The 13,274-nt window shown below is 37.8% G+C and overlaps 1 protein-coding gene across 1 annotated transcript; it reads right to left on the reverse strand.

Moving 5' to 3' along the window:
* Window positions 1–10: 10 nt before the first annotated feature.
* On the reverse strand, window positions 11–7,869 carry mfsd9 (major facilitator superfamily domain containing 9). Its single transcript, XM_017704572.2, has 6 exons — window positions 7,731–7,869; window positions 6,497–6,584; window positions 4,468–4,511; window positions 2,616–2,745; window positions 2,297–2,506; window positions 11–1,799 (listed from the first exon to the last, which is right to left on the reverse strand). The coding sequence occupies exons 1-6, from the start codon at window positions 7,812–7,814 to the stop codon at window positions 970–972; spliced, it is 1,386 nt and encodes a 461-aa protein (XP_017560061.1). The 5' UTR covers window positions 7,815–7,869; the 3' UTR covers window positions 11–969.
* Window positions 7,870–13,274: the final 5,405 nt, after the last annotated feature.

The following is a 13,274-nucleotide window of genomic DNA, read 5'->3' on the forward strand; positions in this document are numbered from 1 at the left end:
AAAAACAAAGTTTCCTTCAGGTTATGATTTTATTTTTTTCCATGTCTTTTTAGAGGTGCATGATCTTAGTATTTTCAATTACATTCATGGATCACAAGAACATTCTTAATTTTTAGAGTGTAAATGTTCATTTAATTCAACAAACAATAAAAAATCTATGTAAAGAATACAATAAATATTGTAACACCTCAATTAAAAAAAAAGCAATAAAAAAAAAAAAAAAAATCAGTGGACTTGAGATGATTGAATTATGCCACTGCTCTCAATAAAACAAAATGGAAAAGCTAATGAAAACAGCTCTTAAGTACAGAATGTCTGTCTATGAGCTGTAAGGCCATATGTATCTTTGCAGTATAACTGTATTATAGTGCAATCTGCATTAAAAATTATGGAGGAGGAAATATCTATTATGAAGTGCAATAATAATGAATAGTGTTTTTGTACCACTAATGCCTCACTGAGGTTAAAAACAAACAGTCCAGAAAGTGATGTTTCCCTGTAATGCACAGATCTCTAAGGACCATGTAAATCTGACTCCAGTGGCTGAAAATTAGTTGGTGATAGTGAAAGGATTCTCAACTGCATAATATCGACTTTCTACTGCAAGTCATAAATTGTGCCAGTTATTGAAAAGCATGCCTTCAGGTATTCAGGCATGCTGTTTAAACCTTCAGCTTGTGGTCTTTTGCTTCTGTCTCTGGGTTTTCATTTAGTGTGGCAGGTCCTCCTGAGAATGGACAGGTGGCTGCCCTGCTGGTGGCTCTGCTGACAATGTCTTACAATGCTGAAACTCACTGCTGTGAGAACTCTAAGATCAATCAGCTGACTGGTAGATCTGTGATAAATCACAGTCACAGCTTTAGCTTCCACCTTCATTTCTGACAGTGAAAAGTCACTGCCAACTCCAGCAGATGGCACCACAACGCTCATTTTTTCCTGTGTGGGAATTTGACCATTGGGTTATCACTATTAGTGGTTCTTGTCCTTCACTTTGGCTTTACTGTCCCACTTTGGAGTCCTGATAAGCAATAAGCCCACAGCTATCAGGGCCAGCACCACTCCCAGACTGGGTGGCCCACAGGGACTGAATTCTTGGGCTAGACCAGACAGAAGGGGGGCCAGAACGCGTCCCACTGCTGTTACCGACTGCCCCGCCCCTATCAATGTCCCGCTGGCTTGTGCACCACCTCGCTGCAGCTCCAGGTCAGTGATACAGGTGCGGCCAATAGTAGTAGAGATGGCAAAGAACGTGGAGGTGAGCAGCACTTGCCACACATTAGGTGCAGTGGTGTACAGGAAGATCAGCGAGCATGTGAGCATGGTTGAGTGCAGTAGGAGAGCTGACATGTTGTTGCCATAAAGATGAGTGACAGGGCCCACCAGGCAGCCAGCAAGGGCACCCAACATGCTGCTGTAGCTTATCAAATAGCCAGTCACTTTGGGCTTGAGATCAAAGCGCTCCTCCATAGCCAGGGAAAAGTTACTGTAGTAAAGCATTATAGCTACAGCCATTAACAGACGCACAAGGAACACGTCCCACATATCTGAGGAGGCCAGCATGCGTATCCGCACCAATACTGATGTCAGCTGTCGCCAGGCAGGCTGGAGAAGATTTGTATCCCTCAAGCCCCAGCAAGAAGCTATAGCAGTACCACAAGCTGTGGTGGAAGAGGAATGGTCATGGTGGTTCCTAACAGGACAATTCTTCAGCTTGTCATAAGATTTGCTGTTGTTACTATTACTATTAGCATCTACACGGTGGTTTAGAGTCTCACTCCATGGCAACATCCAGACCAAACCTGAGGAAGATTACAAAATGGGTTGAGTTCATCTATGGAATAGATTACTATCTAGCCATTTCAGTCAGTTTGAGTTGAAACATACACAAATACGTAATAGCTTGAAGGGGCAAAATGCTTTACATCTCAGTAGACCTTAGCAGATTTTAAAAGAATTTAGTAGACCTTAGCAGCCTATACTTAGCCTAAACAGATTGCTAATTTTTGTTTTCTGCTCTTTATAGGCCAGAATACACTGACGGGACAAACATGAGCAAACACAAACACATTCTAATGATTGCATTTGTCCTTAGAATGTTCAGAAAAAGAACTCAAGTAAAATTAACTAGAATGATTGAAGAAAAAAAAAAACCTTTTAAACTCTTATAACAATCAAACAAGGGTATGGCACACCCCTATGGCACATGAGCATGCATTTGTGCATGCTCACTCCTGTTTGTTCCACCGGTGTACTCTGGTCTGTAATATCAACTGGAATATGTATTTCTCTCTTTTACCTGCATTAAGGAGGAAGATGGCTGCGCAGACGAATGAAGATAAATAGAATCCTCCTTCATGCTCAGTGAGGTAGCCTCCTACCACTGGGCCCAGAATGAATCCCACACTAGAAGCTGCATTAAAGTGACCCATCACCAGGGGGCGCTCTGTCTCTGACACAAGATCCGAGAGGAGAGCTCGACAGATGGACAAAGAATGTTTAAACAGCCCTGTGGAAAAGCAGAGAACCATTACTTATCCATTACTGTATGTTAAAAATGAAAGAATTATGTTTTATCGCAGACAGATCATTGATTTACATAACACTCCATAACTTACCCACTGGTATTCGGGCCAGCACAAACAGGGCAATACTAGTGGATAACCCCAAAAGGCCATATCCAAAGGCACTGAGCAGAAGGCATGTCAGCAAGGAATAGCGCCTCCCCACTACATCACTCCAGCTGCCCTGCCAAACAAAGTTTGTGGAGACAAAGAGAAATCACTATACAGTGCTGTGCAAAGGTCAGAGACCACCTTTGATTTATTCACTATCCAGTCAAAACAGTGATTAAGCATTACATTTTTAATTTTAAGCATCAGGGGGGAAAAAGCAGGAAACATATATTTGACAGAAATATAAACAAAAGCCTCAACAACTAAATATAATATCAAAATTGTGTGTGTCCATCTGTATCTTTCCAGCTTCTTTTCAGCTGTTCAAATAAATCTGCAGGGATATTTTTCACAACTCCAAAGTTCAGTCTCAGAAGTTGGTTGCATTTTCTGTGTCTTGTGATCCAAGTAATCCCAAACACATTCAGAGATTCTGAGGTTTGGGCTCTGGAGTTTTAAGAGCACCACCAGCTTCTTAGTTTGATTTGCAAACTTTTTAAGTTTTGTCTAATTTTTTCAGAGTAATTGTTTCTTAAGAGCTTCACATCCTTTCTGATTCACAGTATTGAGTTGTCTTCTCACAGTGAAAGGATGGACAGAAAGAGCTGTGGATGTTCAGACATGAAGCAAGAGTGGAGCTTGATTTCCTCCTCTCTCTCAAAAATGAAATCTGTAATGCTTTTTCTCAGGTGGTGACAGTGTTGGTGTCTACCAGGTTTCGCACAGCTGTCAGGAGTCCTATTTCCTATATATCTTTAATTTTTTTAAATTCCAGTTTTGGTTTTTTTCCTTTGACTTTCCACGTTCTTACGAAAGTAAAAATCTTTTAATCAATCTCCTCAGCAATATATCCTGTATAAAGATTGACTTATACTTATTGGCTGTTTTAAACTGAAATAAATCAATGAAGGGTGGCCTCTGACTTTGGCACAGTAAAATATGAGACATCACAAAAAGCTTTGTTTAAAATTGTCTCTTAGTCAGACATCTTGTTTTTATACAGGGTTACAGGATGTATGAGGAAACAAAGGCTCTGTGTTAGTAAAAGTATGCTGTACAGGAAATGGTACATTTAATTCGAACTGCATACTGGAAGATAATGCATATTTGTAATACTGTAAAGGAAGTGATTTGATGGTGCAGGTAGAAGTTTGAGTGCAATGCTTTATCTGTATATGCTTCTACAGGATTTAGCTTGACAAACTCCACAGCTTAGTTCCAAGAATAAGTGCTGCTGGTGCCTCTGTACCAACTCTCAGTAGCGTGAGATATGACACATGCGCACACACATTCGCACACTACACTATACTAGACACAATTACAAAACATGCTGACATAATGCAATAAGGGCCCAATTGAATTTGCTATGTTCTGCCTGTCGGCTTTAGGTGCATCACAGAGCCTTGGCTGTTTCTCTCCTCCGTGTCTATGCTTAGCATCCAAGAGAAAACAAACGCTTCCTTCACTTCTTAATTTGCCTCATGACCCTGCAGATGTAAACCAATTTAAAGTAGGGAGGAGGCTTCCGAGGACTAGTGAACTGATCTGCTCAGATGATGCATACACGTCTTACAGTAGCATTTCTAGTTTATAAGCAAAATCTCCAGTTTGAGGCACCATGTAAAATCAACAAGAACATAGAATTATTCCATACACACCAACAGCTTAATGAGCACTTGTAATGTGTGTATAGCACAACTTGTACATTTTTTCTGTATAATTATGTTTTTGTTATCACTCTGAAATGGTCATTTCTAGGAAGCAAAATGTCAGAAGGCAATAATAAGTTACTCACAACTATAGTGCTGGAAAACAGCTGCAAAACCCCATAAGTGGAACCTGCAATATGAAAATAAGAGAGTTAACTCTGAAACCTCTGCTTTGTCTCTGGGTTATTTTTCTAGCTAGTTCACAGTCTAGGTGGTGACTTTTGAGGATCTCCATTGTACTGGTGATGTGAGACTGGTTGTGCTTTACACATCAAGCCAAATTTACAGTCAATATTGCCAATTTTAAGAAATATTTCAGAAAAAAATCCAGCGTTTCATTATCGAAAGTTTAATTCAGTATTTTGGCAAAGTCAGTTTGGAAGAAGAAATCTATAGTCAAAAACAGAAATGCCTTAAAAGAGAAATTAGAAAAAATACTGAATAAAAACAGATAAAAAGAAGAATAAAAAGAGAAGAGAGACTATAAAATCTGATATTTCTGTCAAAAATGTTCCCACATATGGGCATCCCTACCCTAATGTGGGAAATGCTGACTTATGTTGAGTGATTTAGTATAAGCCCTTATTAAGAGTGACCAGTGTAACCAATAAAAGACAAAATTATGAGAAGTATATAGACACAAGAAGGATATGGACACATCCTGAAGAGATGAGTCTTAAAATATAATAGAAGTAATTCAGAAATAGGACCTGAGAGAGAATCTCAATCCACAAAGCAGCAGAACTCTGCCCTGTGAACATCCTTAGATCTTAAGGACAGTTATACTGGCCAAATGCACATTCATAACTGCTATGTGTTTTGGTTCACAAACAGATCATCTTAGCTGAGTTCAGATTTTTTGCTCCTGATTATTTGTCACAATTTCTATGCTCTTCCTCAGAGGAACATTCATATCCTAATCCTACAGTCATCAAATGAAATCACTACTAGTTCAGTGTTAATTTGTTTTACCCACTCACAGAGCACCTGAGTAATGCGGTCAAATTCTCAGAAACTGACATACAGCAAGGAATCACAGATTGAATTATGGATTTTGCATGAAATCCTCCTTTGAAGTAATCATTGGATGGCCTGACCAAAGAAATGGAGACCTTGTGATGACAATCTACATCAACCTTTTGAAAGAAGTAAAATGTTTTTTTCAGCTGGTGATCTCAAGTGTATTGGCCACAAACAGCCTTTTGAAATAGTGTGCATCCAACGTACATGATTTACAAATACCCCAACATTAAAACACGACTGAGAATTCTCTTAGATGAATATCATGATTAATGCATAAAATATAAAGATAAATAAAAATGCAAGGACTGTTCAGCAGGACACATGTTACTCAGTGGACATAGCACACAATTCTATAAAGGGACTCTTTAAGGAAACACCTCATCAGTGTAATGTCTGTAGACTCACACAGTGTTATATCTAGGCTCTTCTAAGACCTATGAAATATTTTAGTGTGATCAATGAGTATTTCAAATGAAATATTAACCAAATACAAAAGTATGCATATATATACTGAAAGTATTAACAAAAGTAATTCAGGGTAAAAAAGAAAAATGTGAGGAATGTAAAATCTTTAGCATTTAAAATGTTGGGTTTCTTGGGCTTTTGCAGAAAATTGGTATTTTGCCAGTGCTTTGGTTAAAAGATCAGCAATGAAAAATATATCACAGCATCACATTTCTTCATGGGTTATGATGGTTATAACTTTAAATCACTAGTTCTTTGAGCTCTAACAAACCAAATTCATCTTGCAAATGAGTTTGGTAATCAGGTGTGTGACAGATGAAAATAGTCTATCCCGTACATAGCTCTGGGTACCCATGATTAGGGCTATGTTCAAATATCGATATGGCAACATATCATGGGTGATCTTGTGGTGATGTGTACTGATGCAGTAATGGCTGTACTGATATTCATAAGTCTATTTTTTCACACACACAAGTAAAACCTTCAACTACATGATTGCATGATATTAGTAACATCACGTATGTGGCAGAGTTTTGCCCTAATAGCTCTAATTATTTGTGTACATTCTATGTATATATAATTTACATGTTAATTGTGTGTAGTTATATAGGTTTAACAGAGTCTTACCCACTATCCCAGCAACTGTAGGGCTGGCACCTAAAGCCTTCACGTGATGACTCAGCAGAGGGATGATCATACTGACCCCAAACAGGTCCTGTGCAAATCCAAACACATTTCAGAATCAGTGCAGTGACATAGGCAGTTTTTTTTTAATCTTATTTAAGCATTAAATGTTTACATATTACATAAACAGCACAGGATCCTAAGCACAAGCTGAGTGAACACAGTGAATACAGTCAGCCAAAATCTTTACCCAAATATACCACTGACACATACTAACATTCATCTGCAGGTTCATCTGTCTTAAGACATCTTAACCTTAAGACGTCTTCACTAACTACTAAAAATAATTTAGTGACTACTATTAAACTAATAAGTGACATAGTTACTTAGTAAGAATGAGGAATAGAAGTGACTTTGTATGAGCCCTTGGAGTTTGAGTATTAAGTTAATTACAGGTTAAGTGAATTACAGAGTGACATTAAAAGATGTTACAATTAAAATGTACGAGTTGACATGCAAGCCCAGAGCCTGTTTAGCCACAATTTTCCTTAAGAAGGTAGCCAGCATCAAGCCAGCCAAGATCATGATTGGAGTCACACCATACTTCTACCAGTGTCACAGCACTCTATTAAACCTAGTTTAATTCGGGGGGGGGGGGGGGTGGGGTAGCGCTCCTGCTGTACAGTGGGAAAAACACTGTGTGAATGGACGTGGGGGGCGGGGGTGTGGCGAGACACCGGGGGTAGTTTTATTCCAGTTTCATCAAATTTGGATACTGGATGATTCATCAAGGGGAAAACGACACTTTACACAAAACACACTGAAGCCAGGCAATTTAAAAGGAGAAGGTTGCTTTTGGCTTTGGACTTAATCATGTCATTAGGACAGTTCATGAACAGCTCAACTCTGTTTCTGTGCGAGATCATGTGAAAGCTTGTGAGGGAAAATGCTAGAGACAAGAACTCTTCCCGCTGAAGTGTCCTGAACGGGATAAGGCAACTAGCACTAACACTGAAAACCATTTGATACACTAACAACCAGTTTACGCCTCTTTACATGTCAGGACAGAAGATATATAGCTTTCCTAACTACAATATGACACTGACTGCAGCCTAAGAAGAGTAAAGGGGAAATGCTGTGGATCTTCTATATCGTTCAGTCTTATCCAAAGTTACAGAAGACAGAGTGGCTCGCAGACGCCCCAGCAACGTCTTCAGAGGAAAAAGAAGCTACTCACCATAAACCCAACTACGTATATACATCTTATAATCCTGGTGGGTCTCCTTGGTTTCTGATAAATGCTACATGCTGAGTTGTTCATTCTCCCTCACTGCACAGCTCGACCTACGCGGAAGCGTCACCGGACTGCACTCATTTACCAAACAGTCCCAGCGTCACCGCCGGGCCTGGACCATGTCTTAGAGAACTGGGGGAGACCAGGGCGTTTGAATGCGGCAGCCCTCCACGGTATTACATTAATGCCCTGTTAAAGCTCGTTTATATAGATAAATACATACATAAGGCATTTATGAGAGAATGTAGATAAGTCGCTCCCGTGTATCACCAGTCACTCAGTAGACATTCATAACATGCCGATTGGTACAGTCCAAAATCTGCGTCATGGTATGACCTCAGACGCGCTTCGTTTAAAGCCCTTTATTTTTCATTTAACTGGACTGTGGTCTAAGATTTGAGGAATAGTGACCCTGTATTTGATCTTCTTTATCTTCAAAAACGAAGCATGTTCAAAAAATGATGTTGGAAAAAAATGCAATTAATGTTTTTGAGCAAATAATGATGGCTATGGATAAATGTCAGCTGTTCAAAGAAGTTTCAAATTTAAAAAGACTGTTATTATAGTTTAGCCAGACAATCAGACATTAATCAGACTTAGCTTTACTTATTGGTCACCTCTTACATTTTTAAGAGCTTAACTAATAGCAGATTATACCTTTAATAAACATTTGGTGTTTACTGTACATCTGGAAGTGTCATGTAAGTATTGTTTACTTAAAATTTTGCAAATTTAATGGACAGTTCCTCTGATGCAGTCTTTTACTCTGGCTCATTTTTTTTCAGTAGCTTGAGTAACTTTCCATATTGACAGATAGGCAGACATGCACATTCCGTGGAGTGTGAGATCTGAGACATTGTGGATTTTGTGAAAAACATTAACATGCCAACATTCGGTACTTCAGATAAAACATATGGTAAAGTTGTATTTGTATTGAGACATTCTGTGCTGTTGTTTGTTCTGAGAATCTGTGGGTAATGTAACACACTGTGAAGCCTGATATCAATCTACAAAAAATCCCCATTAGCTTATCGTATAGCGCCTTGGTGGATTGAGCAATGGAGTGGATGGACAGAGTTGACTATGTTCTCAAATTCATCCATATGTGACATGCCATATGTTGAGAGCAGCCGTCTCTGTCACTTCAGATCTGCAGTCAGCCCAGGGGTGTGTTTAGGGTCTGGCCATTGGGCTATAACCACAGGTCTCTTTTTCCTCTCACCATGGTAGGCTACTGTATGATTTTCTGACACAATTTACAAAGTTACTTAGTTAGTACCCAATTTGATCAGTCAGCCTTCACAATAGTTTATTACAGTACAATGGTTACCATGGTGAAAAAACACACAACTGGAACTGTCACCCCCTTTTCATTTAATAGATAAATTATTGGATATTTTATTGATACAGTGACTACAGAACTGGAAATGTACCGATTTTTATTTCAGAAATCTGGCCGCCTTACCCTGAGGTGTCACTCACCACTGACTCCAACCGTGCTGGAACCTCAGAAACTGTGGTTTCCTCTTTTGACCACCTTCTGGATCAAACTGGGCTTGTTGCCTATGCCTTTCAGATAAGTAAATTAAGTTTTGCATTATTTGAATCTCACTCTATTTAAAATCTAAACCCTAGATTAAGAATATAAGAATTTAAATGAATACACTCAATGCCAGAACTACCACATTTAGTCATCCTTCATTCCTAAATACTCTACAGAATGGCTTTCTTATGCATTTGCAAATCTAATTCTTTCTTTGGACTTATTTGCGCACTTTGCATATTTGTTTCATATAGGCCTACCTCAGAGGGGAAACATCAAAGTCTGTTTGTTATTTTTAGTTCATTTTCAGTCAATATAATCATGCTTATACAACCCCAATTATAATTAAGTTGGGACGCTGTGTAAAACATAAATAAAAACAGAATACGATGATTTGCAAATCCTTTTCAACCTATATTCAATTGAATACACTACAAAGACAAGATATTTAGTGTTCAAATGGATAAACTTTAGTGTTTTTTACAAATATTCATTCATTTTGAATTTGGTGCCTGTAACACGTTCCAAAGAAGTTGGGACAGGGGCAACAAAAGACTGGGAAAGTTGAGGAATGCTCAAAAAACACCTGTTTGGAACATTCCACAGGTGAACAGGTTAATTGGAAATAGTTGAATGTCATGAGGACGGGACGAGGTTCACCACTTTGTGAACAACTGCGTCAGCAAATAGTCCAACAGTTTATGAACAATGTTTCTCAACGTGCAATTGCAAGGAATTTAGGGATTTCATCATCTACAGTCCATAATATCATCAAACGATTCAGAGAATCTGGAGAATGAAAGTAAACCAACATTGAATGCCTGTGACCTTCGATCCCTCAGGCGGCACAGCATGGTATGGGGTGTTTTAGTGCCCATGGCATGGGTAACTTGCACATCTGTGAAGGCACCATTAATGCTGAAAGGTACATACAGGTTTTGGAGCAACATATGCTGCCATCCAAGCAACGTCTTTTTCAGGGACGTCCTGCTTATTTCAGCGAGACAATGCCAAGCCACATTCTGCACATGTTACAACAGCGTGGCTTCGTAATAAAAGAGTGCGGCTACTAGACTGGCCTGCCTGCAGTCCAGACCTGTCTCCAATTGAAAATGTGTGGCACATTATGAAGCGCAAAATATGACAACAGAGACCCCGAACTGTTAAGCAACTGAAGTTGTACATCAAGCAAGAAAGGAAAAGAATTCCACATACAAAGCTTCAACAATTAGTGTCCTCAGTTACCAAACGCTTATCGAGAGTTGTTAAAAGGAAAGGTGATGTAACACAGTGGTAAACATGCCCCTGTCCCAACTTCTTTGGAACGTGAATTTGGAACAAATTCAAAATGAGTGAATATTTGCAAAAAACAATAAAGTTTATCCATTTGAACATTAAATATCTTGTCTTTGTAGTGTATTCAATTGAATATAGGTTGAAAAGGATTTGCAAATCATCATATACTGTTTTTATTTATGTTTTACAAAATGTCCCAACTTCACAATTGGGGTTGTATTTAAACTTTACAACTATTAAAGTACTACTGTTGTTTCATTGTTATGTTTTGGACGGAAATACACACACACAAACACATACACACACACACACATACACACACACACACACACACACACACACACACACACACACACACATACACACACACACACACACATTTCCTAAGCTGCTTCTCCCTCAGGGTCGTGGGTGGACGGAAACAGAAGTGTTAAATTCTTTACAGTTGAAAACTGGCCAAATATAATTATAGTTATATTGACAAATATCGATATAGTTAAGCAAGCTCTCCTATTACTTAGGTCTTCAAGAGCTGACAAGCACTTCTAACACATTAGTTTAACCATCAGCATAATTAGAAAGTGACAGTGGAATCAGTGATCGTGTTTTGATTTCCAATGAGTGGGGCCAGTTTTGAGAGATAAAAACGTGACTCTAAATCTAAAACTTCCCAGACTGTGAATACCAGTGGCCGCCTAACCATTAGAGAACGACTAGAATCCCATAGGGATACTAGCAGAAAGCAATAATAATAAAATATATATTATTAATAATATATAATATAAATTAATAATAAAAATATAGTACCTTTCATACATAAAAATAAAAAGTCAAAGTGTGTCAGAATGAAATTAAATAAAGTATAAATATGGACAATGAAACATTAAAATATAAAGAAGATAGAATAAAATAAACACAGAATAATAATGAAAAATATTAACAATTAAATTAATAAAATAACATTTGAAATAAAACAAGAGCCCAACACACTGCCAAATAAAAACATTTTAAGCTGCTCTTTAAAGCTGGTTACAGACGATGCATGTCGAATGTTAATTAATAAAGAGTTCCAGAGTTTTGGTGCATAAAAACAACACTACTTCACAAGTCTGTTTGTGCTTCATCCTGGGAATATTTAAAAAACAGCACTTGATGGTCTTAAAGCACATTTTGGAACATGTTTTATCAGGCACTCAGAGATATCTAGAAATAGTAGTAAAATATTTTTAAAAGCAATTCTAAATGAAATAGTCAACCAGTGTAATGAAGCTAAAACAGGTGTGATATGTTCCTTCTTTGTTGTATGAATTAATACTTTAGCTGCAGATTTCTGGACAAGTAGTCTGCCAGTTATAGTTTAATGTAACCCAGTAAATAATGCATTACAGTGGTCTAGTTGCAAACAAACAAACAAACAAAAAAGCATGGATTAGCTTTTCAGTATCTTGCAGTTTAAGAAATGTCTAACTTGTTTTACACTTTTTAAATGAAAGAATGCTGTTTTTGTAACGTTATGTATGTGAGATTTAAAAGTGGAGTCTAAAATTACATCAATATTTCTAATTTCATCTTTTGACTGTGGTATTGTATAAATACATACAGTTTATTCAGTTAATGATACTGGACAAACAAGTTGTCAATTTATTTAAAACAATTGTATCATTTGGCTCTAAAGAAATATATAATTGTTTATCATCAGCATAGCTGTGATAACTGACTGCATGGTTTTTAATAATGTGACCTAATGGAAGCATGTAAGCATGTGCAAAGAAAAAAAGAAGTGAGCCTAATACAGAGCCATATGGAACACCACAAAGTATGTCATATTAATTGGTACTAGCTCAAGTAGACTAACAAAGAACTTTCTACCTTTGAGATATTTCTGAAACAAGTTTAAAATCCAGTCCAAGTTCTAGAAAGGCCTACCCATATTTCAAGGCAGTTCATAAGAATATTGTGATGCACTGTCAGAAGCTCTACTTAAATCTGAAATGGACAGAAATCTTATTTTCTGTTTTGAAATTGGTCTAAAATGACTTAAAACTAGATTATGTTTCTTCAGTAGAGCTTGGACCACTGCAACCTTGAGAGCATCTGGAAAAAAAGTATGATTGTAGTGGTGGGTTTTTCCCTCATGTTTTGACCAAGTTTTGACATTTATGGCTCGAGTGGCAGTCATTCTCCTGTTCTTTACACACTGGGTATATATGTAGGGATGACTACAGAAGTGTTTGAAGTTTTACAGCGCTTACTGATGAACTTGAATATGAACATCACGCATTATACTGCAGCTATTGGAAAACATCATAAACACCATAGAAACATTACTGATCTACAATGCTATGCATGCAAACATTACTGGTCTTCCGACAGCATTGCATTCTCTGACTCTATATACCTGAAGCTCACAGCAGAGGGGGTATAGAAACCTATAGGAAAATATATATGAACGACAGTCAACCACTTCTGCTGCTGTGATCTTCACTCACAGCATAGTGCTAATTGATAGCTGGTTTCTCTGCTCTCTGCTAAATGTCCCACTCAGCAGATAATGGGCTTTTATTTTAAATTCTTTTTACGTCTTTTGAAACCAGAAGTATATGTTGATCATTTCAGCATGTGGGTTATTGGGTTAGCTTTTGAGTTAT

This window comes from Pygocentrus nattereri, chromosome 6, assembly GCF_015220715.1.
Source record: "Pygocentrus nattereri isolate fPygNat1 chromosome 6, fPygNat1.pri, whole genome shotgun sequence".
Taxonomy (NCBI): domain Eukaryota; kingdom Metazoa; phylum Chordata; class Actinopteri; order Characiformes; family Serrasalmidae; genus Pygocentrus; species Pygocentrus nattereri.

Coding starts and splice junctions, on each gene's coding strand:
- mfsd9 (XM_017704572.2), bottom strand. CDS start 7,814: ATGAACAACTCAGCATGTAGCATTTATCAGAAACCAAGGAGACCCACC. Junction 4,512..6,496: donor TACAGTTGCTGGGATAGTGG/GTAAGACTCTGT, acceptor TTCATATTGCAG/GTTCCACTTATGGGGTTTTG. Junction 2,746..4,467: donor TGTTTTCCAGCACTATAGTT/GTGAGTAACTTA, acceptor TTTGTTTGGCAG/GGCAGCTGGAGTGATGTAGT.